This window comes from Leopardus geoffroyi, chromosome A2 (genome assembly GCF_018350155.1).
Source record: "Leopardus geoffroyi isolate Oge1 chromosome A2, O.geoffroyi_Oge1_pat1.0, whole genome shotgun sequence".
Taxonomy (NCBI): Eukaryota; Metazoa; Chordata; class Mammalia; order Carnivora; family Felidae; genus Leopardus; species Leopardus geoffroyi.
The window spans coordinates 158,488,247-158,515,437 of NC_059331.1; the positions used below are offsets into that span (position 1 = coordinate 158,488,247).

At 39.8% G+C, this 27,191-nt stretch overlaps 1 protein-coding gene and 1 pseudogene across 12 annotated transcripts in view; one reads left to right on the top strand and one right to left on the bottom strand.

The window, feature by feature from the left end:
* Nucleotides 1-27,191, bottom strand: part of TPK1 (thiamin pyrophosphokinase 1) — a 359,845-nt gene that overhangs the window by 93,789 nt on the left and 238,865 nt on the right. For 11 of the 12 annotated variants that reach the window (XM_045496023.1, XM_045496016.1, XM_045496020.1 and 8 more), the window contains one exon: nucleotides 353-464. The exons of the other annotated variant lie outside the window; for it this stretch is intronic. In XM_045496023.1, the coding sequence (XP_045351979.1) occupies nucleotides 353-464 (112 nt within the window). The remainder of the gene's footprint in view (nucleotides 1-352; nucleotides 465-27,191) is intronic. 12 annotated transcript variants of the gene reach the window in all.
* On the top strand, nucleotides 23,631-25,891 carry LOC123607051 (annotated as a pseudogene).

A 27,191-nucleotide genomic window follows, 5' to 3' on the forward strand; every position in this document is an offset into this window, starting at 1 on the left:
CCCTGAGCGCCCGAAAAGGCGTTTGGCATCATCAGTCATCGGGGAAAAAGCAAAACCACGATGAGGTACCACTTCATAACCACAAAGATGTGTCGAAACCAAACGAAAAGAAAATAACAAGTGTGGGTGACGATGTGGAGAAACCGGAGACCTCACGCGTCGCTGGGAGAAATACGAAACGGTGCTGCCGCTTGGGAAGACGGCCTGGCAGTTTGCCGGCAGGCTGAACACAGAGCTGCCTAGAAGCCAGCGGCTCCACGGCTAGGTGTGTACCAGAGAGGTATTTATCTCACCGTGAATTATATACGCTTCTTAAGAAAGGAAACCTCCCTTTGGCAAGGGTTTTACTCACTGAGGTTCCACTTCAGGCCCGTTGTGGTGACATGATTGCAAGGCTGTCCGACAGGAATAAGGCCACACCAGTCGCCTTCCATTCCGGTATCTACACGCAATTTGTGCTTTCCCTGAAGTAGAGAAAGAATGATCATCGACACGGTGAAGAGAAAGGGCAGGGGTCAATGTACACTCAAGACCGTCCGAGAACTTCACGTGGCTCATCGTACTTAATCCTAGCCACAATTTTACAAGGTAGCTTATTGTTACTTCTCATTCTTACATATGAGAAAGGTGAAGCCTGCAGAGATTAAATGTGTCCAGGCCCACACAGATAACAAGGGGGCAAACCAGGATTCCTATCTGTACTTGGCAATTCTGAAGACTGAATGGAATCCTCATGCTAATGATGTCGCGTTCTATGTGACAGAATTCTAGGGTCTTAGTCAAACACTTGGTCAGGTGTAAGTAAAACATTGCTTCCTAAGTACAAGCTCTACTTTATCTCAGAACCGGGCTTCTAGCTTTCCGAATTCCATGTCAATCCTGCTAATGGTTAGCCTGCTTCCTACATTCGTGGCTCCTGTAGGGCACGTCCACTAAGAAGTGCCTCTGCCCAGAAACGGTATCTACCCCAAGGAATGAGAATGCTTCCTCCATCTGGATTATGAAAACCGATATAATTTACCATGTTTTCGATTTTTCAGTTTATAAGAAGGTTAAAGTTAAATGTAATGTTCAACCAAGGCTACAATGGTTGTTTTTTGTTTGTTTTTTTTGGGGTTTTTTTAGTTTATTTATTTACTTTGAGGGGGGGGGAGAAACAGAGAGAGAGAGAGAGAGCATGTGCACAGCAGAGGAGGGGCAGAGACGACGAGAGACAGGCTCCATGCTGTAAGCACAGAGCCCGATGCGGGGCTCGAATTCACAAACCTTGAGATCATGACCTGAGCGGAGATCAAGAGTCAGACGCTTAACCCACTGAGCCACCCAGGCACCTCTACAATGTTTGATTTTAAATAAAATATTTGGAAATTCCTATTCTTTCCATTCCTATTCTATTCATTATCCTTAGAGTATATGGTCTTTGTAGAAGGACACCTCAAGTCCTTATGGGAAAATGCCAAGGCACATATCTATTCAATAATTACATGAAAAAGATATTTTCCATAATTCACAAAACTCTGAACAAGTATGTTCCAAAGGTATTCTTTTTTTTTTTAATTTTTTTACATTTATTTATTTTTGAGAAACAGAGTGAGACAAAGCATGAGCGGGGGAGGGGCAGAGAGAAAAGGAGACACAGAATCTGAAGCAGGTTCCAGGCTCTGAGCAAGCATTGAGCACAGAGCCTGACGCGGGGCTCCAACTCACGGACCGTGAGATCAGACGTGAGTCGAAGTCAGACGCGTAACCAACTGAGCCACCCAGGTGCCCCCCAAAGGATATTCTTTATTTTAACAAAATATTATTTAAAAGTATATTTAATATAATGATACAATAACAAAGTAAGGTAGTTAAGTCTCCTTTTATAGCATTTTATTTATTCCTTATGACTTTTGGACTCTATTTTAGGCTTCTGAGAACTTACTCTACTGCACATAAGAACTCAACATCTGAGTAGGCTTTGTCTTTACTCAAAGGATTGCTTTTACTAGGAAGACAACTCTCTAAATTACTTATCAGCTCTTGAAATTTAACACAAACTTAGGCAGATCTTTATTACCCATACAGTTCATACATACTTACATATATATTTGTGTATATATGTGTGTGTGTGTGTGTGTGTGTGTGTGTATTTATATTTGTATATATACATATATATTTGGACACTTAATCAGAAGGCATAAATTCAATTAAGCGGGCTTAAATATATTCAAACACAAAGAATATGTAAAGAAAACATAAAATATATTTGAACTTGGTGACCATTACTGGAAGAAAAGATAGGCAACACGTGGAAATGTACAGAGGCACGCGGAGAAATGTAGGTGAACTGACAACATGATGCATTGTGAAAACAAGGCCCAATAAGAAACAGAATTGAGATAAATCACAGAACCCATCTATGTAAATTAAAATAAATGCAAACAATAAGACACTTCTAATAATAAAATTTAAATATATATTAAAAGTTTAAATATATATGTATATTATACACACACACTAACCTGCTTGCCTATGGAAAGAGCAAGGAGAACGGGAATGTGCCACAGGGATACAAGGGAGGCAAATGGATGGATCAATCACTGAGGATTCCTGCCTGGACCAGAGAGGATAACGTGCCAGTAACCAGTGAGCATAAGAGACTCAGCACTGAAATCTTATAAAGATAACAATATCCTTTTTACTTATCACTTTTACGAAGTGATACAAGCCGGTAATTCTTAGACTCTTCCGAAGAGTCTAAAATAAAAATAGGGAAAATAGTCTAGGAATTCTAAACAGTAATTCAAAAAAGAGGAATGACTGGGATATAGCCATGGAAAAAACTTACAAGGAAAAGAAAAACTAACCTTGTTCTTGAATAATGATCTTTGGGTTTTTTTTTTTTTTTAATATTCATTTTTGAGGGGGGGGGCATGCACAGGTGGCGGAGGGGCAGGGAGAGAGCAGGACAGAGGATGTGAAACGGCTGGGTGCTGACAGCATAGAGCCGGAGGAGGGGCTCAAACTAAGGAACCAAGAGATCAGGATCCGAGTCCAGATCAAGAGTCAGATGCTTAACCGACTGAGCCACCCAGCTGCCCCTGGTGTGTTTCAGATCAATTTAGAGCAAAAGCATAGAAACTGCTGCCTTAATTTCCTGGCATAGAAATTTTCCCTGAATTAATTTACGTGGACTAGCTTTGCCAGACAAACCTGAGTCTTGTTTCTCCCTACCACTTTCCCTTATGGAAATCATTCTCTCTGAAGATATAGATGCTGGATAGAATACAAATTATCGTCCATAGATGCCAAACATAACACACTTTACCAAATTCTGAAAGCGGTAACAAAGCCTCCTTCATGATGACAACGGAGGACCGGAGAAATTCTGATGTCCTTGCAATTGCTTTGGTTTTGGCAGCAAAGGAACAGAAAGCGGTGGTGGCTTTTCGTGTGGGTGGGTCGTGGCCTGATAAGGGCTGTACTCTCAGAAAGCGCAGCAGATCAGAGGGGATACAGGCAATCCATAGCTTCCTTCCGGAGCACTGAGTGGCAGAACACTCACCTGGCCCAGATGGCTCTACCCTGTCTCAGGTAACGGGGTCTCTGACAACGAGGCCTGATGTTAGAGACTGTGACCCCTTCGTCCTTCCTTATCCCAGAGGGATTTGTGTCCCATTGGGTTGTCTTATTTTCAGTGTGTTAGCTAATTCCTATCTTTATTAAAGTTATTATTTAAATTTCAGTTAGTTAGCATACAATGCAATATCGGGTTCAGAAGTAGAATTCAGTGGTTCATCAGTTACATACAACACCCAGTGCTCATCCCAACAAGTGCCCTCTTTAATAGCCATCACCCTTCTAGCCCATCTCCCACCCACCTTCCTCCAATCCTCAGTTTGTTCTCTATTAGTAAGAGTCTCTTTTGGTTTGTTTCCATTTCTTCTCTAGTTTCCTCTTCTTCTCTTGTATTCATCCATTTTGTTTCTTAAATTCCATGAGTGAAATCATGAGATACTTGCCTTTCTCTGACTTATTTCGCTTAGCATAATACATTCTAGCTCCATCTATGTCATTGCAAATGGCAAGATTTCATTCTCTTTGATGGCTGACTAATATTCCATCATGGGTGTACTCCATCTTCCTTATCCATTCATCAGTTGATAGACATTTGGGCTCTCCATAGTTTGGTTATTGTTGATAATGCTGCTAGAAACATTGGAGGGCATGTACCCTTTCGAATCTGTTTTTTGTACCCTTTGGGTAAATACCTAAGAGTGCAATGGCTGCAACGTAGGGTAGGGCTATTTTTAGTTTTCTGAGGAACCTCCATACTATTTTCCAGAGTGGCTGCTGCACCAGTTTGCATTCCCCCCAACAGTGCAAGAGGGTTCTCCTTTCTCTGTATCCTCACCAACACCTGTTAATTTTAGCCATTTTGACGTTAACAGTTAACATTCTGAACTTACTTAACATTCTGAACTTAATAATACAGTTAATTCCTATCTTTTAATTGAAGACTTTCCTCCTCCTGTTTGTGGTCTGCTTAACAGTTCAGTAGTGGTCAGCTATACACAGTATATTTGGTGTTCCAGATAACTTGGTAAAGGATGGTGAGGGAGGGGGTTGGCGGGGGTGACCTAGGTGATGGGGATTAAGGAGGCACTTATGATGAGCACGGGGAGATGTATGGAACTGCTGAATCACCATATTGCACACCTGAAACCAATATAACACTGTGTGTTAACTACACTGGAATTTAAAATTAAAAAAAAAAAAAAAAGAATTGGTGAAGGAAGTAAGGAATGATTTCTCAACTGGTGGACATTAACTCCCTAAGAGAAGATTCTTCAACTTGTATCATATAATGCAAAGGAAACAGCACATATACATGTTAAGTTTTATTATCCCAGGGAGAGGATGCTGTTATAAAATCCACGGATTTAAATGACACAGTGGTAAGCTTTCTTTTCCAGCCTTGCTATATATTCATTGCTCTCCTCATTATTTTAGCATTCAACACACCTTGAAATTTTTAATCTGGGAATAAACTAGTTTGTGGACTTGAGAAGTCACAGATAGGTTTTAGCCTGCAGTCAATTAATATTTTTTTCTTTTGTTCCAAAAAGATGTTTAGCCATACATGAATGGTCTCTGTGTTCATAAATATGCAAATTTAGCTTTGTTTGGTTAAAGGAGAGCAGTATTATGCTTGTCTCCCATATCTTCAGTCTATGTGACATCTTTAAAAAATGAACAACAAAAGGAATTTTTGTTCATTCCTCAGATTTATCCATTCATAATATATGCTAGCCTATATGTGATTTGACACGGGCAGGCATAGAGCCTGACATTAAAGAACTTCCCCAAAGATTTATGCCATTACTGGAGACTAGAGGCACATGAACTAATCACTGACTTCCATCCACTCTCATGAATCACTGCACAGGCTCCTGTTCTGTCCCGGTTCTGAGCTAAGATAACTCGCTGAAATCAAAGGCAGTTCTATATGGTGAAGACGGGACAAAATTCAATCAGACAGTTTGTTTTTCCAGTCATGGCTATTCTTAACATATTAACAACCTCAATAAGGTATGAACTTGTAATTTAGTGAAAAGTAGCAAAGATATTGCTTGGCGCCTGTGCTGGAAAGCATACATAGGAGCATGTTAAAGGTGGGCATCATCATGAGATCACTTTTGCTAGACTGTAATGGCAACCTGGAGCAAAATATTCACAAATTGATACCTAATGAAAGGGTAAGAAATCATTGTCACTTTGTTATTATGCTTCCTCTTTGCAAAACCCTAAGACACAACGGACAGAGAAGATAAAGTTCACCCTAGCCTTTGCTTTTGCAAAAATATAAAACAATGAGGCATCTGAATTCTCTTTACACTTCTAAATCGTTACATACAATAACTATGCCAAGTTTTATGCCAAGATATCTTCGTGTGGATCTCACAAAATACACAGCAGTTTAACCAGATCATTCACAAAGCAACCAAACACAGGAAGAACATAAGCGTACTTCCTATTTAGTAGATTTCTATTCAGTGGAAGATTCAGGAACCAGGTGGCCATGCTAGGTATAAAGTGGATGACCATTCATCACATTGCTGTTAATGCTGAACTTACACCCTGTGGCCAACTGCAGTAAGGTTTCGGGCACACAGAGCCAGTATGAATGAAATGCCATTGTACACTGATTAAACACAAGGAGAACCTTTGGTAGCTCTTTTTTTTTTTTTTAGTTTGTCCAGGTACGTAAAAAATTTATCAACAAACGCTGCAGGAAATGAAATAGCCTGCAGGAAAGAACAGTGAAAGGAGTAGATGGAGGTATCTACACTGTACCTGCTACCTCTCTCTCACAAACACAGACTTCTGGGATGGTGTATTTTCTGCTCACGTGACAGAAGGTACTCGTAAGAGAAATGGTCTCCCCGGTGAATTTGTGGTTCTACAACCTGAGAGCTAGAAGACTGGTATCTTTACTTTTATTTTGCTTCACAAGCAGAATTCAAAACATAAGTGTATTGGTTTTATACAGAGTAGCCTACAATGAATGTTATATATAAATATATTTACATATTTTATGTAAGGCATTTTTTTTAATTCACTAATACCTTATCTATAGACAGATTTTAGAGTTTTCAACTATGGAAGAAGCACAGTTTCCAAAGTCCATTGTACGGAACACGACTCCTAGGATCAGATAAGATCGGAAAGAGCGCGTTTTAGATTCTCCTCCTGGAAGTCACAACGCACAGCAGCATGGTTAGATGTTCCCAGTAGTTTTGCAGCAAAGAAATGCTGTTTACCTGAGCAAGAGCTCCCCACACTTACTGGACCAGAGATCTTCTTTCTTGCCCCTCAAATAACACCTCATAATTACCCATGGAATCTGCATTTCATGAAATTCACCTAGGAAAATACTGATTTGGAATAGAAATATTATACACAGCATCCAAAACTACAATACTTTGTGGTTTAATATTTCCACAGCCAGAACATTTCAATGGTATGTCTTGAAATTAATAACCTCCACCGGATTTTCATTTTGAAAATGATTTGATAACCTCAGGCTAAAATTGTGTGCGTTCTGACATAGGAGGTAGGCTTATTCTCTGATCAAAAGGTTAATGACAATACTGGATGGTTATCCAAAAAGAAAGCCTTCTGCATGCTACTTAAGCTAGTTTGTTTATTCAAAAGTCAAAAGTATGTGCAATTGTTAGAGACAGTAGAATACTATAACGATAGGCTAATTTCCTTATTAACCCCCCAACACTAGCTATTTCAAAACAAAACTGATGAAATCAATGTTTATCCTTTCTTTTCTATCACTCTGTATTGATGTTTTTGTTTCCTTCCTTCCTTTCCAATGCATCCTATTCTTTTTTTTTTTTTTTCTTCAACGTTTATTTATTTTTGGGACAGAGAGAGACAGAGCATGAACGGGGGAGGGGCAGAGAGAGAGGGAGACACAGAATCGGAAACAGGCTCCAGGCTCTGAGCCATCAGCCCAGAGCCCGACGCGGGGCTCGAACTCACGGACCGCGAGATCGTGACCTGGCTGAAGTCGGACGCTTAACCGACTGCGCCACCCAGGCACCCCTCCAATGCATCCTATTCTGTCTTTACACCTCCCTTGTATTCCAGTCGGAGGAGACCATCTGGTGAGTGCCCTCATGCTAAAATGTCAGAAACCTACTCTTTGCTCCTCCCAAAGACATGGATATTTTAAAGTACCGTCTAAAGACAATGCTTACTCCAGAAGCAAGCATTTCTAACAGGACAAATTATGCTGAAAGATATATACTGAGTCAAAGAGTTATGGCAGAATTTTCAAATAGTTTCAGGTAAATGTTATTATTCTACTTAATATATGGAATGATCGGGATGTCCAAGTCCTCCTGTCTATTTCTATGCTACTTTTCCATCTTTAATCTGCAAAAACTTCACAGCAAAGGGCAAATTCTACTTTTTTATGAAAACGTCCTGTGTCTTCCAGTTAACAGAGATCACTTGCTTCTAATGGCTACAGTCTTTATACTACAAAGTGTAGCATTTTGTTACAGCACTGCATCTCTCAAATGGGTTTGTGTCGTCTCCTTAAAAAGAATAAAATTTATTTGAAGGCAAAAACTCCTGCCTTTTATTTCTGTTAGATTTCTAGCACAGTGAAGAAACATACTAAGTGTCTAATAAATATCTGATTGATTGATGTCTCGGAGCAGAAGGAAAAAGGCTTGAAAAAAGGGGTCGATGTGCTTAGTAAAATCTTTATCAAAGTTTGAGTAGAGGAGGGACAGTCTAGTTGAACTGAACTCACTACACACACCTAGAATTCTTTGTGTAGATGGTGTTTGCTTGGCTGTTCACTAGGACAGAGGCATGCACCCACCAATTACAAACATTGCCAACAGTGCTCGAAATACACTTAAAGATGTATACAGAGTACACATTTTTTGTTGGTACATTAAATGGGGTTTACAATACTACCTCACTGGGTTATTTTGAGAAGTCAGTGAGATAACATGTGTCTCGTGCCAAGAACAGAGCTTCCAACATTCACACAGACCCTTCTCTCTCCATCAGGTCCTTCCAGTTTAACTGGAATAGAAGTGTTCCCTCCACTCATTTCTGCTTTTTATTTTATCAAATAAAAAGCACTTAGTCCCAGTAATATTTGAAGGAAAATAAATGCGATTACTCCTGAGAGTAATCTGAAATATTAGCAGGAAAGAAGAAAGAGAAGTTTTTTTATTTAAACATTGTATGTTAAACCTTAAAGCATTGATTTGTCTTAAGAAAAAGAATCATACCTCCATTTGCTTTATAAAAGCTCTAGTTTTCAGTTAACTGTTTGTTGTTGTTGTTGTTGTTGTCCTACTTTGAAATAGTCCTTTTTAGGAATATAAACATGAATTTTGTGAATCAATTTTAGAACAGTTCTAAGAACTCCTTCTGAGGTCTCATATGTAGTCATCATATCCAAAATGCAATTCTTTTTTTGTTGTTGTTGTTGTTGAAATGCTCAGTATTTATTGAGCCTACTACTAAATTACACGAGATTCTCTTTTTATTTTCCAATACAAGCAAATACTTTAAATACAATTCAATTCAGACGCTAAACCACTGGACTTACTTTTCAAGTTTTGTCATCACTGATCAAGGGTTGATAGGAATACCAACACTGCAATATATATTTCAACTTTCCTGCCTGGATGGGTAACCACCCCAACCTTCTGTCTACAAAAAAGCTGCATGTAGACGCTCTTCCAATAGACAATCCACTCCCCACAGTTTCTCAAGCACCGACATTCTCCCCTAGCTGGCCTCTCCTAGCTAAGCAATCCCCCAGGCACTTCTCCTTTCTGTGATCCCAGAAGCTCAAAGTCAGCAAGACTGGCAGGGGAGTGGAGGGGAAGGAGAGAATTCCTAGAAGGATCCTGTTCATTATCCTATCTAAACAGACTCCAGGAAGAGTTTCTGCTTGTGGAGATGCAGCATGGCTGATGTTCAGTATGTTTGGCTGAGTTGGGTGACTTCCCCCCCTCCACTCACATTCACAATGCGCATGGGATGTTGTTAGTGTTCCTGACAGGTGGCGGGGGTGGGGGTGGGGGGGCGGTGGTGGTGAGCAAAAGACAATTTTGCCAATTATTTATGTATTTCAAACCCCAGAATAACTACCAAACTTTGTAAACTGGAAGAAATAATGAGAAAGTTCCAGTAAAAGAAAAAAAGGGAAACGTGATGTAACAGTTTTTGAGTATCGGCTATATCCTGATAGTTTTCTGCGTACCATAACTCAACAAGCTTGAGTGGCAGTTACCAGAAGAGATTACGGACTCAGTGCAGTCATCAACTTGCTCAAGATCTCTCAACTAGTAACAGGTAGGTGTAGGGTCTATACCCAAGTATGCCATCATTTGAAAGTCTACTTTTCACTACATTACCATGTTTTTCCAGGCTTCCGACTTTAAAGGCCTGTCAAAACTATTTCACTCCTTTGCTCTTCTTTTCATTATTACTTTTTGTTCCCTATCTGCAATGTCCAAGTTAAGCTTTGGCAAGAACCTCACCGAAGCTTATCCTAAATAATAAATACGTGTGCAGTAAATGAAGGAATTAATAGGTGAATGAATAGCTATCCTTCTTGACTTCATCCACCTATCTTCGACATTCCCCATTCTATTTACATGTCCCCATTCATTTACTTGTCCTTTGCTAGTGACTCAACATAGGGAGGGTGCTAATTAGAAGGTATGGGTCACAAATCTGTGTTTTCAAAGCCCACTATTGGGTGTTCCAGAAGTGCACAAGGAACAGTTAAAGCAAAATCAATGACTGACCTAAGATTAAGAAGATTAAAGTGTTTTTAAAACAGATGGGACTATTTTTAGTCAGGAACCAATAGGACAATTTTGTTTCTCCCTTAGTTCCTATAATATATTAGTTGGAAAGAGTCAGGTTAATATTCAAATGGTACAAGTTCCAAGACTCAGTTCAGACATCATCTCCTCCACCATCCTTCTCCAGGGTTCTCCCTGAACCTGCAACCTGGCTACTCGCACATCCTCAAGGCTCCACAGCACACGGTTTTATGGTTGACTCTCTTGCTGGAAAGCAAACACTTCAAGGAGAAAAGCCATGTGCCATTCATATATATATCTCCAAAATTTTGTACAGCGTTAGACACATAGTAGGAACACAACAAATATTTATCAGAAAGGGGGCACTAAGCTTAGCCTTTTCCATATAACTACTCTCAACCCCTAATTTATGTGCTACTACCGCCTCACCATGCCATGTCTCTGTTCTTCCTTACACAACAGCTAGAAAGGGTTGTTGAAATTGACCATTTCCAATTCCTTGCCTCCAGTTCTCCTGCGTTCATTCCAGCTAAACTTTTGCTTACACCTCTTTCCCAAATTGGCTTTCATCAAGGTAGCCAACAACCTCTAAATTGCTAAATTATTAGTCCTCACCTTCTGGTAGAACTCACAATGGGTCGTCATCACTCTCTCTTCCCTTATATACCAACTTCACTTTGCTTGCAGAACACCACACTCTTGGTTTTCCCCCCTGACCCACAATTTTCTTTGCTGTCTCCTCTTCTCTCCAGATCCTAAAGTTGGACTGTCCCAGGGCTCAGTCCCTTAGTCTCAGCTACATCCTTCTCTCCAATCTATTTACAGTTTGCCCTTTGTAAGCTCAACTGTCTAGATCTTGGCGAATCCCAAATTTGTATCTCTAGCTGAGAGTTCTCTAACTGTGGGCCCGAACATCCAGCTGCCTATTTGACACACCCTGGTCTTTTACCTCAAACCCACCATATATTGATTGGAGTTGATATTTACTCCATCTTTCCAACTGTTTGGGCAAAAAGTTTCTCTTCTTTTCTTATACCCATAAGGAAATTCTATTTGCTCTATATTCTAAATATATCCCAATTCCTATCACTTCTCATGATTTCCTTCACTACCTCTCTATACAAGTCCCCATAACAAGATCTCCCATTGTCCCAAAAGAATCTATTCTCAACTCAGCAGCTAAAGTGATCCATTGACAAAGTAAGTCAGACCTACCTACCTGCGCACTGACCCCTCAAGAGAAACACTCTGAAAGTTTTCCATTTCCGTCTTCTAGCCCCTAAGACATGTGGCTAGACTTAAGGTGCTGTCCATGGAGTGGTTCTAAGAGAAATGCTGTTATCAACGAGTCCTTGTTCTGAGCTAGCCTCAGGGAGCCTGTCACATGCATAGCGCTGTGGTTAAGGGTGCAGGTGCTGAAGTAAGACTTCACAGATTTGAAGCCCTTTTCACCATGTTTGTGTTTCATTTTCCTTATCTATAAAACCAGAACAAAAGGATTGCCGAGGATTAAATGACTTGATATGTGAGGTACTTAGAATAGTGCCTGACAGAGAGTCAATGCTCTATAAACATTCACTATTATTAAAAGGATTAAAATGGGCAACCAAACAATGCATTACTTTCAATTTCTGACAGTCAATTTACTTGCCTCTCATTTTTCGCGTCAAGAATGTTAGCACATTTTGTCTTCTGAGAGTAACCCAGAAAGTACCCCATTATGTAACACATCATCTGTGTTGGCAAAATGTAGGAATAAATACACCTTTCAAGTTAGATCACAATCTTACTCGTTACAGCAGTCTGATGTTGGTACCTCTTACATGTGAGGTCAGGGTCTTCAATAGGAGAAAGGTAAAAGCACTGCTGTCTGCAAAGAAGACTGGGTAGTTTTTGATGTCTTGACGTAAAATTACGGTGAGATTTCTGAGAGAAGTATCCTGGCCTTAATGCAGCTTAACTTTATGGTTCTGTGCTACAAAGGAGACGGTTGTCATGAAGGCACAATGAAGTGTATGGGGGGGATGCCGCGGGCGTGTGGTAACAACTGGTGTAATGGTGGCAGTCTTCGTGTTTGTAGCAAATCAAGCGTGTTGCACGATCACCCTCACAACGGAAGTGCCCAGTCCTTCACCCTCTCCTGTCTGTCCAAGTCTGTGTTCGTGTGTGTCTACCACCCTTTTCTCATGGTTCTCTGTGGCAGTCAGTCTCCAAAACAGCACCCAACGAACACCGCCTCTTGGCATTTACGTCCCTGTACAGCGATTGCCCACGATGAATAGGACTAAGCTGTGCGTACCAACTGGGTACTGTACAAGTGCTGGCGTGTCACTTCTCAGCTAGATTGTAACAAATATGACTGCTGCCTCTTGCTGGTTTGTTCTTGCAGATTACTTGCTCTTGGGGACGTCAATCACTGTCATGAGGACATTCACTCAGCCCCGTAGGGGCCCACACGGAGAGGGATGAAGCCATCTACCTCCCCAACCAGCCAGCACCAGCTTCCCAGGTATAGGAATGGGCTGCCTTGGAATCCTATGACTGATATCCAAGACAACTGAACTTCATGAGACCCCCAAGTTTAAAGCACCCAGAAAAGTCCAAATACTAAACCTGCAGAGAAACTGAGAAATAATAAAGGTTCGCTGTTGTTTTCAGCTACCAAGATTTGGGGCCATTTGTTACACAGCAAAGGATAACCAACACACTCTCAATCTCTTGCTGTCCCCATCCAGGTGTGTGTGTCTTCAGATCCTCAGGGCCCTTTCCCTTCTTATTTCCTGTGCCCCCTCTACTTCTTTTAATGTCCATAAAACAGAACAGGCATATATGTGTATTTTTTTACTTTTGTTCAGCAGAGTATATGGTTAAAAAGTGGCAGTATGAGACGTTGTTTCTAAAGGAAAACTACCAGCTTTCCTTTGTCCTCTTCTCTGTGGGTTATTGGGACTGATTTTTTCCTCATCTTTATTCCTCCCTAAGCTACCAACTGGGGGAAAGGGAAGGGTAAAGTTAGAAGCACAAAATGTTCCCTGACAGTCATTAAATTTCATCTTAATGAAATTAAGATAACAATCATTAAAACAGAACATTTATGCTTAACAGCATTACATATATTCAAAGTCACTGTACTGTATGTGACTATTTAGAAAGGCTGCATCAAAGCAAAAATGAGCCCTATTCCCTAATGAACTTGGCATCATAAGGGGAAAAAAGCATTAAACATTGTATATTAACTATCATACTTCCTATCCCAAAGTCATTTACTTAGTATCATTTAGGTAAATGATAAAATGTGACCAAATAGTTATTTTAAATTTGATTTGGATACTATAAAGTTCCCAAAATTGGATCCTCCAATGCCAGATATACTTCAGGAGCAATACACAAGAGGCTGCTTCCTGTGTTCTCTATCTTACACTTTCTACTCTTCTAATTTTTTTATACAATAAAAAAATTTGTTTTAGTTTTGTTGGTACCAATTTATGGTATCCTAGAAACTCCACAATGATGGAAAAGAACAGGTACTCACAACAAAGCAGAATTACCAACATATTTATGGCCTTATCATTTGACAGGGAAGGTCAAAGCTTCTCCGAGTTTATTCATGACCCTGCACCAGCTTTCAATTCTTTGAAAATTGCTCCTTGATACCCGGCTTCCATGAAATCACAGAGAGTGGCAGCTACTCTCTTAAGGCATAAATCAGATTCTAAATAACTGATAGCACTTTTTTCCTGTAGATCTGGACAAGAAAAGCACTGCATTTTCATTGTTGAGTGCAAGCACTTCGAAAACCCGGTGCACAAAGAATGTTTTCAGGGTTTAATTTCTGAAGTTATCTGTAAGAAAAGAATCTTTGGGTGGATACAAAATAAAGGTCCTGCTCTTGAATGTCACTGGCATTTTAATATCTCTTCTTTCATTCTCCATATCCAAGTTAAATACTGTCACAGACTTCGTGATTGTTTATCATGATTAATGCTGTCATGACTCTGTTGTTCCAAACTTCAAAAGTGAAAGATGTGTATGATTTGGGCACAACTATAACACAAGCCAAGGACACAGTGGCAAGTGAAATAGCTATGTGTATATGCAACTAGCTACTTAGAAAAAAAATAAGTAAAACTAAAGAGATTTTTTTAAAAGTCAGGACGAAATATTAATTTTTTTTCCTGTATGATGTCAGTAATTCTTTATTGCAGGGAACATTAAGAAGTATGTTCTGGGAAGCCTTTATTCTAACCATCAGTAACAGTTTTTAAACATTTGGCAGCTCAGTCATGGTAGTTGGGCATTTTCTCTGAGATATACATATTGATGCACCTGGTAAAGGGCTGAAAACCATCTCATGTGCAAAATAGTTGAAAACTCAGGATCTTTAATGGGTACGCATGGTTTTCAATGAACAAGCTATCTTTACTCATCTATGAAAATAATTAAATGTTGCTTTTTCATTTAGCTGTTTATCTTAATAAAACATTACTATTGTTCTACTAACGGCCATTTGGATGACTGTTCTATAAGAGAACGCTGGCATTCAGTCTCAGTCGCTGTATTTTAGCTTATATTTATCACTGTGTCTGCAGTAACAGTGCCAAGAGAGGCAGCCACAGTGGGGGCAGAATTGGTGTAGACTTAGGTCTGGTTATCTGGACCAGGTGCTATTCTGCCACTTACGGGCGGTGTGACTTTGGACAACTGAATTCATCTCTTTCTGTCTCAACTCCCTCACTTGCAAAACTGAGGAGATACTATCTAACATCACAAAGTTGTTGCAGTGGCTAAATCAATAGTAGGCACGAAGCACTTAGAATAGTTTTCAATAAATCTCAGCTATTTCAAAGTCATTGTTTTGTCATGGCAAACACAAAAAATAAAGGAGGTGGCCTTAATGTGTGAACAATGCACTTGTATGAGGAGACGAGCTCTGTTGCCCGTCTGTAATTATTTAATTTCATTAGATAAACCAATAGAGAAAACAAGAGTCAGAAGGCACATTATAATTTCCATGTGGTGCTTTTCATAAGAAATACCTTCATATAATTTCACCTCTGTCTACACCACTCCTTTTCAACCTCAATGTCCATTCTAAGGGCCAGTCTACACAGCAGTGTGGGACATCACCTTCTCAGTGTTTCAAGGCTGCTGTGAAAACACAGACCAGGAAAGTGCATACAGAGGCTATCACATGAAAGAAAAACGAGTATGACCAAATCATTATTTGTCTTAAAAATGCTGTAACTTCACTGCTTTGTTCTCCCATCCTAGCCCCTCCATAAATTCCACAATTCAGAGTGCTGCTTGCTTTGGACATACTATCTAAGTCAAAATCGGAAGCCTATCTTCCGAATCCAAGTTGGACCTCACAGCTGGTTTAAAAGTTATTGGAAAAATGTAATTTTGTGGTAATTTCCAATCCTCAATGAATCTTTAAAAGTCTTACTCGCTTAAGACATGGACTGTTCAATTTTTGGCAACATTGGCCATTGAAGTAACAGGAGCTAGGCTGCCATGTGTATGCCATAGAGATAAATTAGGACTCATTCTGTAGGAACCCTCTCACCCAACTTCCTCTCACCCAACTTTCTCTCTTTTCCTTAAGAGAGAACTTAACAAGAGACAGCATAAAAGGAGTTTTGGGGACGCCTGGGTGGTTCGGTTGGTTAAGCATCTGACTCTTGATTTCGGCTCAGGTCATGATCTCATGAGTCGGTGGGATCGAGCTGTGTGTTGGGCAATGCGCTGACAGCGTGGAGCCTGCTTGAGATTCTCTCCCTCTCCCTCTCTCTTTTTCTGCCCTTCCCTTCTTCTCTCTCTCTGTCCCCTCCCCACCTTTCAAAATATATAAACATTAAAAAAAAAGTTTTTGAAACCAGGCAGTTTTCTTCCCATTAAAATTGCTTCTCTTTATGTCCTTCTTCTGAGAGCTGAAGGTTGATGTCTCAGTAGCGCTGAGTATTAACAAACAACCTCACTCTATTCTTTAAGCAACTCAGGCAAAAATGCATTCTGAAAGGATAGATACCACTTCCTCAAATGAGGAAGGTTGGTATCGAAATGTTAGCATAAATACTGTACTTCTGCAAGTGCAAGAACGATATATAGGATACATAGGCTTTTAAACCAAAGTAGCCCATTTTAACCTTCCACTTCTCAGATACTAACGAATAAATAATATTTCCAGTCCTTTCTCTCCCAACCCAAACTTATAGACTAAAATGAAATCAATTAAAAAAATCAGAGCAACTCTGCTCTGTGAGAAGTCAGCATGGTGTGGCAGATGGAGAAAGCACTGGGCAGAGCAGAAAGAGCACAAAACTAAGGCCAATATCATGTTTTATGACCTCACAGAAATCTCGTTCTCCAGGCCCGTTTGAATATAATAAAGTGCTCTTCCCTTGCTCATCGTGATTAAACTCGTTAATGCAAATGCAACGTGCCCAAGTGCCCAATATGTTCTTCTGGTATTTCTGACCGAATGGGAAGCTTTTAGATCAATCTGGTTTTAGAAATTCTAACAACATTACAAAGTGAGGAGTGATGGGGCGGCGACATGCAAGAACCAGGGCAGAAGGGGAGAGAAAGCTCCCGCACGTGGGGGCGCTGGATCCGGGGGCGCCCGGAGTTGCTGCTGGAATGGAGCGGTGTTCAGATTTACCACTGCAGACCTGAAGCCCAGGTTATGACAAGTCTTCTAAGCACTTAAAACTTAAATGAATATGGAGTGGATAATGAGATTTTTTTTTCTCTCTAAAACCTAAGTCTGATGAATGATGCCTAGAAGTATCATTAGTCATTTTTATGAGTGCTCAGCTCAGCAATATAAGGCTTTTTTTTTTTTTCATACCTAAAAGAAAGATTTTCTTTGTTTTGGCTTCTCAAGGATGGTGACACATCCCCTTTTGAAAGAAATGTCATCCCTATAAAAATAGCTAAGATAATATAGTTTCCTCCTAAATAATAAAAAGTACACTGTGAATGTGTTTTAAGGTATAAAACCATGGATTTATGTTAATAACTGTATCCCCTAATTAGGTTCTTAGATATTATTTGCAACAACCAAAATGATTAGTTTTTCTTAAAATACATGTATATGTGATAATGAATTGGTTATAGTTTATAAAAAGATAAATGACAGATATACAACTGTGTATACTAGAAATCACTTTTATTTGATGAAAATAAAAAATAAATCAATCCTGTTACACAATTGTCTGAAGGAATCTAGAATTAATAATCATTATGACTGGGGCACCTGAGTGGCTCCATCAGTTAAGCATCTGACTTCGGCTCAGGTCACGATCTCACAGCTCATGGGTTCGAGCCCCACACTGGGCTCTGTGCTGACACAGTTCAGAACCTGGAGCCTGCTTTGGATTCTGTGTCTCTCTCACTCTTTGCCCCTCCCCTGTTCACGCTCTGTCTCTCTCTCCTTCAAAAATGAATGAACATTAAAAAAAAAAAAAAGCATGGATGTGCAAGTGTTGTTACAAAAAATAATCATTATGAGTGAGCCTTAAAAACAGAGATAAGAAAAAGTACATTATATTATTGTTTGACTCAAATATTTTTTCTATTATTTGCAAGCTCAGAAGTTGCCACAGATAAACTCCTCACAAGAACTATAAAGGGTCTTGTTTCCATTTTAAAAAGGCATTTAATAATTAAGGTTTTGCTTTTAAAAATAATAATCCTGAGGTAAAAACTGTTTCCATGTTTAAAAAGATGCACATTTGCAGATGGACATTTTTTTTTCTCATGGAAGATGGTCTTGAAACTATAATAGTCAGTACCTGATAACTAAATCCCATGAACATATTATAGGTTTGCTTAAAAACTATTTTCATATTCAATTTGAAGATGAGAGTCACCTTGAGTTATTTCTTATGACTTCAATGTGAAATGGAGGAAAAATCACTTATACGGTGAATAGTAAATGTTCTATGAAATACACCCAGAGAGCCCTTGAATCATGCCAGGAGAGTTAGAGGGGCAGAGGGTGAGTAGGGCTGGAACTGTACAACAACTCTACACAGATGAAATATTTGGGATTAGAAAAAAATAAAATTATGGTCAAAATTCCATATGCAGCAAAAATTACTATTAGGATACAAATAAAAGTACCTTCAAATTCAATTTCTTAACCAAAGATTTTATCCATAACTTTAAACAACACAGCTCCAAGTCTTAAAAAAATAAATAAAGGAAAGAAAAATCTTCAAGGAATAACGAAAACAATATAAAATATTAAGACTAACAAAATCTCATGTTCACTCCAGACTCAGATACTCAACTGCCACTCAAGATCCCTAGGTGAAGGTTCAATGGCCATCTCTGACTTAACACAGCTGAATCAACCCTAGTTCCTACCCACAGCCCATCCTCTTCCCCTCCCCACTTTCAGTGTGTCAGTAAATGGTACCACCATCCACCAAGCCCAAGACTAAACTGATTATTCTATCCAACAAAGGGTATCATGAACAAAGCTAATAGATGATGTGATGAGAAAAGACATTTTGTAATGTTCAGAGTTGACAGCAGATTCATCTTTAAAATATATAAGAAACATAGCAATAAAAATTTGACACTATCCCCAACAGAAAAAATGAGTTAACACTAACAAGCGGGATTAAGGAGCGAGCATGCTTGTCGTGATGAGCAATGAGTGGTGAATCAGTACAGTATACTATACACCTGAAACTAATATAACACTTTATGGTAACTGTACTGGAATTAAATGAAAACAAAACAAAATAAAAATATATATATAAACACTTCTAATGTAAAAAAAAAAAAATAACAAGCATATGAAGAGATGCTAAGACTCATTAGTAATGACAGAAATACAAATGAACATACCAAGATATCACCCGATTGTTATATACTTTATATCCAGAAGTTTGGATAATGTGAAGTGTTGGTGGGGATATGGGGATAATTTTTAAAACACAATAAAAATTAAAAAAAAACCCTCACATACTGCTGGTTTGGTAAAAGCATTCTAGAGGGCAATCTGGAACCGGTTAAATAAAGTAAACATATACCCTACGATCTAGCAATCCTTTTCTAGCTATATATGTGTCAAAGAAAAGCTCACTCAAGTCCGTAAAGGTATATATGACGGGGGTTCCTTACATTATTTGCAGGGGTGGAGCTGGGTGGGATCGGAGGGGGTGATTCAAGGTTTGGAAGCAATTTGGTGCCCGGTATTCAGAGTGGATGGGCAAATATACTAGATGTCCAACATACAATGCTATGAAAGGACAGATGTATATACAGTAGCACAGAAGATCTTACTGAAAGATCTTGCTGAGTGAAAAGGTAATCAGAAAAGACATGGAGAAAATGCACATTGCTAAGCAAAACAAGCCAGTGTGAAAAACTACACACTGTAATGATTTCCATTATATGACGTTTGAGAAAAGACAAAACTTTAGCAAGAGTAAAAAATGAGCGGTTCCCAAGGGTGTGAGGAAAGGTGGGGGTCAGTGATTAGCGGAAACCCAGGGGACTAATAGCAGGATGAACCTATACTGCATGACACTGTCACGGTGGATGCGTGACAGTATGAGTCTGTCATAACCTACAGAACGATACCAAGAAGACAAAGAATGAACTTGATTGTATGCAAATTTAAAGAACCACTTAGGAGGTTCAGGGGATCTTGGGGAAAACTGCAGGGTGTGATAGGAGAACCTCACTGTACTACAAATATAAGGAACAATCTCAATGAAGGCAGAAGGAAAAAAAGGTGCTGACCTAACTAGCTTTGGAAATGAATGGTCTCTAAGAGTACAGGCAAAGGAACTACGTGAGCACTGTACTGGTTGATAAAAGTTTCCTATAGGTGTGCAAGTTAACAGTTCTAATAGTGCTATCCATGTATAGTGAAGTTAAAGAATTAAATAAATGGTAGAGGGTGAGATCCAGGTTCCTCGGTGGTGGAGTGGGGGATTACAGGCAAGCAAGGGGAAGAAGCCAGAATGATCCCTGCAGTAATGGATTCGGGTTGGAAACATCAGCAAAAACTCATGTTTAATTTAATACAGATGCATATATAAATATGTATAAATACAGGTATATACATACGTTCATATACACACCTATATTTCCTGGCTGAGAGGATGTAGAGAAATGATACCCCAGTAGTAATAAGCACACCTAGCATCCAGAATTTGGTTTCTAATACCATTCCCTAACAAAAGGAAACAGAACTCTAAAGAGAAATGGATGATTCTAGAACTAGGGCAGGAAATATACAGGATGAGCCTATAGCATCTTGTAATATGAAGAAAATCTACACATGCATGCATGTATGGGACAGATGGACACACACACAATTTTGGGGGCTAATTCAAAGGGGCACAGGACCCAAGTGAAAGAGTTCCCAACAGCCAAAACTGAAACAACTTGAAAAACCAAATAAATGAAATACTATTAGAATACAAATCAATATACAGAAAAAATATTCATTAGTCTGAGAAAAATAAATTACTGAATACATTTTTAAATGGGGGAAAAAGAGAGAAATTCCATACACAAAAATTCCAAATAAATTATGTTAACTACCCTAATGGAGTGGCAGTATAACTGTCCCCACCCCTTAAGTGCAAGCTGCACATATTGATTTCCTTCCAGAGTAAATATGGAAGGGGTATGGGTGGGAAAGGCAGGGCAACTTTAAAGTGAAAAAAGCTGACACACGCTGCTTTTAGCTAGGTGATCAAGGTTAGCAAAAAATAGCGGTAAGTCATACTGCTTGTATGTACCTTTGGGATAATGTGATAAAAATAGTACTTTAACTCTTCCTCTCTAAAACATATGGACCCAGTCTAATCATGAGAAAAACATCAGATGCATTCTATAGAGAGCATCCTACGTTATGTCTGACCAGTACTCCTCAAAACTGCCAAGGTCAACAAAAACAAGGAATGTCTGATAAAAACGTCACAATCAAGAGAAACTTAAGGAGACATAATATCTAAAATGTTACATGGGACCCTCAGTGGGATTCTGGAATAGAAAAAGGACATCAAGTTAAAAAGTAAGGACCTATGAACAAACTATGGACTTTTCGTAACAGTAAGTCAGTATTAAGTATAACAAATGCACCATACAATAGATTAGTAATAATAAGGAGAACTATGTGTGTGGGATAAGGAGACATATATGCAAATTCTTTGTATTATTCACTTAATCAATCTAATCTGTAAGTCTAAAACTATTTTTAAAAGTCAGTCTGTTACGGGGTGCCGGGGTGGCTCAGTCGGTTGAGCGTCCGACTTCGGCTCAGGTCATGATGTCGCAATTTGTGTGTTCGAGCCCCAGGTCGAGCTCTGTGCTGACAGCTCGGAGCCTGGAGCCTGCTTCGGATTCTGTGTCTCCCTCTCTCTCTGCCCCTCCCCCACTTGTGCTCTGTCTCTATCAAAATAAATAAAATATAAAAAAAAATTTTTTTAAATTAAGTCTGTTACTAAAAATATATAATTATCTACAAAGGTAATAAGGTAAAAAGAAAGTCATTTACGTAAAGTACATATACACACAACCCAAAATCAGAAAAGAAGAAGAAAAACAGAGAAGAGCATATGCAACTGACATTATAGACAAAGGGGAAATACCACTAATACATAGAGAGATGTTCTAACAGTAACAGAAAAAAAATTAGGCCAATAACTTTAGAGAAAAATGGACAGTCCAGAGAAAAAGAATTTAAAAATATAAGAATATGCTCAATCTCACGGATAACAAGAAAAATGTAAACCAAAACTATTTTGGGATTTTTTTTTAATGTTTGTTTATTTGTGAGACAGAGAGAGAAAGAGAGAGAGAGAGAGAAAGAATGTGAGTGGGGAAGGGGCAGAGAGAGAGAGAAACACAGAATCCGAAGCAGGCTCCAGGCTCTGAGAGATCAGCACAGAGCCTGACGCGGGACTCGAACCCATGAACCGGGAGAACCCATGACCTGAGCCCAAGTGGGACGCTTAACTGACTGAGCCACTGGGATGCCCCTTTATAGATAGATAAGGCTGAGAAGAAACAGGCACTCTTACCACGGCAGTGCACAACCCTATCGTGGAGCACTTGAAACATGTCAGACGCTTAGAGCCAGTGATCATAATTCTAGGGCTCTAACCGAAGATACACTGGCAAAAACACAAAAAGGCACGTAATAAACAACAATTATTCGCTGTACTGCATCGCATCACTGTAGTCCTGGCTTACAGACAAAATGAAACATCAATGGAGTACATCAGAGAGACCAGAAACAGATCCACATGTACACAGATAGCTGATTTTTGACAAAGCTACAAAGGCAATACAGTGGGGACAGAATAGGCTTTACGACAAATGGTGCTGGAAAACTAGACACCTAAATACAAATAAAGGAATGTCAATCCATACCTCACATGGTATACAAAAAATAACTCAAAATGGATCACAGTTCTAATGTAAAACCTAAAACTACAGACCTTCTAAGAGAAAACATAAAAGGAAACTCCTGTAACCTTGGGCTGGATAAGATTTCTTAGACAAAACACCAAAAGCAGGATCCATAACCTAAAGGATGGATAAAGTGGACTTCATCAAACTTTTAAAACTCTGCTCATCAAAAGAGTATTTCCCTGTTGTCCTGAGTCTGAAAGCAAGTATAAGTAGGATCTCATGTTACCCTAGCTTGTCAAGTCAATCAATTTAGCAGCTACAAGCGTTCCCTTTAATGCCCAGATTATGGTCTCTAACTATTCTTTCTTAATAAAAGGGCCCCTCGGAGAAATTCCAGGACTCAGCCGGGAGATGTACAAGATGAGCCAGGAACATACTATAGAGACAGAAAAGCAAGACAGTTATCAGACTGGCGGGTTTGTGTCAAAAGGATTCATTTGGGCGCCAAACTGAATATGTTCCCGCTGGCCAAAGGTAGGACACTTTGAGTAGCAATAAGGATAAGAACTAGAATGGACCAATTGTACATATCACATATGCTAAAATCCACCAGCTCAAAGAAGACTAGCTGACCAGCGTTGAAGACGCTGGGGAATCAGCAGGGTGGCCGCGGGAGACGCCTTGACGGTGTGTCCCCAGCGCAGCAGGCAGGGGAATGGGGCAAGCCAGGACCGCTAACACTGCGAGGGACTGCGGTGCGGCGCCTCCCACAGGGGGAAGTCCACATCAAACCTAGAAGGACAGATCACTGAACAACCCCGAGCGTCAGCTGTACCCAAGACGATTTCAGCAGCGTAAGGTCCCGTGGTGGATTTTCAGCCGGAACCGAGCCAAGCATTTTGAGCTGAGACACCAAGAGGCAGTTAAAGCAGGGCTGGAACATCCAGGGGGGCTGATTTCCGAGGGAACCCCTGGGCTCCATATGCTCTTTGCAGCTTCCTCCCCGAGCTCGCATTGTTTGCAGGAGAACCTGCATCAAACCTTGATCTGCAGCCCTTCCTCGGGTCTTCAAGACCCTCGAACCTTACCGCAGACCTTGCATCTGGGGGAACAGCAGCCACGACTGTGGGAAAAGAGCCACAAGATGCCGTGGCACACGGACGACAGAATGAGACGGGTCCTGCAAGATGGCCAAATTTTCACTGGCAACCTTAAGGCTTTTGACAAGCATATCTTTGTGACGCAGATGAATTCGGGAAGATCTGAGCTAAAGGTTGCCAAGCAGCCACAGTGTGAAGAAAGGGAGTTTGGGGTCTGGTGTGGCTACATGGGAGACACGGGCATCGTGGCATCCCACTTGCTGGAGCTGCAGGAGGCCCTGGGGTCAGCAGGGCAGCTGGCAGAGGAGTGTGACTGGTGTTCCAATCCCCCAGACTCCTACTGGATGAGCAGACACTGTCTGAGGGCCCGGGGGCCATCCCAACAAGTAATGAGTGACTTCCCCCCACCCACTCCTGCGGGCCGAGCAACACCACCTCCAGGCATTATGGCTCCTTCACCTGATATAAGACCACCCGTGGGCCCCCCAGCTGGGCTTCCCCCTGCTTGAGGGACACCAATAGGCATGCCCCCTCCAGGAACGAGACCCCCTCTGCCAGGAATTAGTGGTTCAACATCCCCCCGGAATGCAGCCACCAAGACTCTAGGATACTATCAATCCTTCTTAAATCGCTTTTTTTCTCTGCACTGTATCTTGTGAAACTGTGTAGAGTGTTTGTGAGCCTTTGTTCCCTCAAACTGCATTAATGTTAGCCAATAAATGCATATAACAATAAAAAAAAAAAGAATGCTAGGGAATCAATTCCTTATTTTGAAACATAGTAGATAAGAGAAAAAAGAATCAAGTGCATATCCTGCTTTCCTTTACAGACTATTCCGCAGGATAACTTAGTAGCTGGTCTGAGGGAAGCTTCTCTTTATAGAGGTATTTCAGGCAATAATGAAGTAATAATGGCAGAATAGTTTAGGATGACCATTGAGCAGCCACTAATAAGGTCATGGAGGTGCATGATGACGACATCACAATAAAGACCAAGCCAATGTTGTCATGTAATGTCCCCTTTTTCAGAAGTCTCCCCTCAGGTTTTGCGTTGTTTCTGATCATAGCTCTAGAACTAACTAAAAATAACAAAAATTCAAAGGAAAATAGAAAGCATTTAATGACACCAAGCCACGCAATGAGCCCAGAATGTGAAAATTCCATAGAACAAATGACAAAGTTTCTTCGGCGAAAATATTGAGGAGGGGAAGAAAAAGAGGAAGGAGAAGAAAAAGAGAAATGGAGACAGCGACAGACAAGGGGACCTACTTTTTAAAAGAATGACAAAAAAAAAAATCCATTGCAATGTACAGACCGTGTTTGGATATCGGATCACATGGCAATGGTAAAGACCTCTTACAACAATGGAGGAAATGGAAACACCTTATCACATTAAGTAATTATTTTTAACTTCTATGGGGTGTGAAAATGGGATTGTAATTATGGTTTTTAGGAGTCCTTTTCTTTTACAGATGTGTACAAAAATATTTTTAGTGGCCATAAAAACAATACACAATTTGCAAAGGATATACAAACAAAAAGATAAATTATGTATTAGGAATAGCTCCTTATGTGATGGAAAGGGAATCCTAGAGGGGAACTGGATTTGAATCAACAAATCCTAACCAAATGGTGAAACAAAGTGACCAAGGATGACAATGTGCCAATAATGTGCAATTAATTCAGCCCTTTCCGCTTGAAGCCCAAAAGGAAAGAAACCAAAAAAAAAAAAAAAAACCCAAACCAGCTTTCATATACATGGCCTTGAACACTGTAACTTTCATGAAATGTATGTGCATTATCATTCCAGTTGCACATGGAGAAACGGAGACTCACTCAGCATTCCCAGGAGCCGTGGCCAGTAAACACCACAGTTAGGACTTAAGCCTCCCACACAGAGCCAGAAGCCCTACAACACCTATGTACGCGTTGAGTAATTTGAAAATTTCAGACCTAACAAAGCACAGGATAATAGACACCACGTTGCTTCTGCATACGTTTGCTCATTAAATATCTATCCTATAATTAACTGTGATATACGGTCTCTTTCTAGTTCCCTTTGTAATGATTCTGAATGTTTCCTTTAAGTACAACTCCTGTCCCAAAGAGCCTTGCTGTAATAAACTTCTATTTTAGACATAAATGCATTTTTTCATGGAAAAGGCATTGTAGATAAAAGGAAGAGAGGACAAGATTTGTAGCATTAATTTTTTTTAATGTTGCACATCAACATTTTTATGCTAAGTAGTAAGTTAGAATTTGGTTCATAAAATTGTTTTAAATGAAGTGTGTGTTAAAGATAAGGCGGATTTAAAGAATTATGCACTATTTGGTTTTAGAAATGAAATTCTTTACGGCAGCCTACTGGATGGTATGCAGGATTAAGTGTTGCTGCTAATAATGTTGGGGCCATATTTAACACTATTTAAAGATCTGTTATGAACGTGGCTGCAATGAATTGGTGTTTACAAGGGCAGGAATACTTGCATCTAAGAGGTAAGTGCCATGAACAGAACATAAGGTCTGCCTATGGAGTTGCCTCTATGGCCTATCCGTCTAGGTTTCTATCACTGAAAACAGCCTCAAATTGTTTTTCTCACGGACAGCAGAGTAGCAATTAACAAGAGTACAGAGCAGGCCACGTGCAAGCCAAGTGCCTGGGTGCATCTCATCCCTGCATGATACTAGCTGTACGTAAGACTGGTCTATGGCATGATATGTTCTGCTTCTCTAGGCTTCCATGATGTTCTGTAGATATATCTGGAACTTTATTTTATTGTGAAATCATCATCTATTTAGGGATGATACTGAGTAGCTCTTTGAGAGTAACTTATTCCTCCTCAGTCTAGCAATTTGTTAATACCAGATACAAATAAGTCTTTAATAATATGCTGGTCAAATGAATGTATGAAAAAAACTCATCCAAGTCCTTTTATTTTTCGTAAGGCTTACTCTGCTCTGGGAAATATTTTATGGTGTGAAATATGCTCAGAAAAAAATATTAAGCTCTATTCATAGCTTTTCAATTACTATTATCAAAATTCCAAAGAGTGCCCACTTCTTAATAGCCTAGCTTCACCCAGGAGAAAATAAATCCTTCCCCTGAGCGGCATTTTTGTACATTAACCTTCCCTGATAAAATAAGACCAATGTTCCATACTCTGTGCCTTTTACCTTGAGGGCTTCTGGTTAGGAGTGAAATTGGCTTCCTATCATCAGACAATTGGAAAGGGCAACGTGTATGTAATTAATCAATTTTGAGGCTCCTCTATCAACAGGACTTTTTCCAAAAAGAAAAGACTCTGATTCATTATCATTACTACCTCAGCTATGAT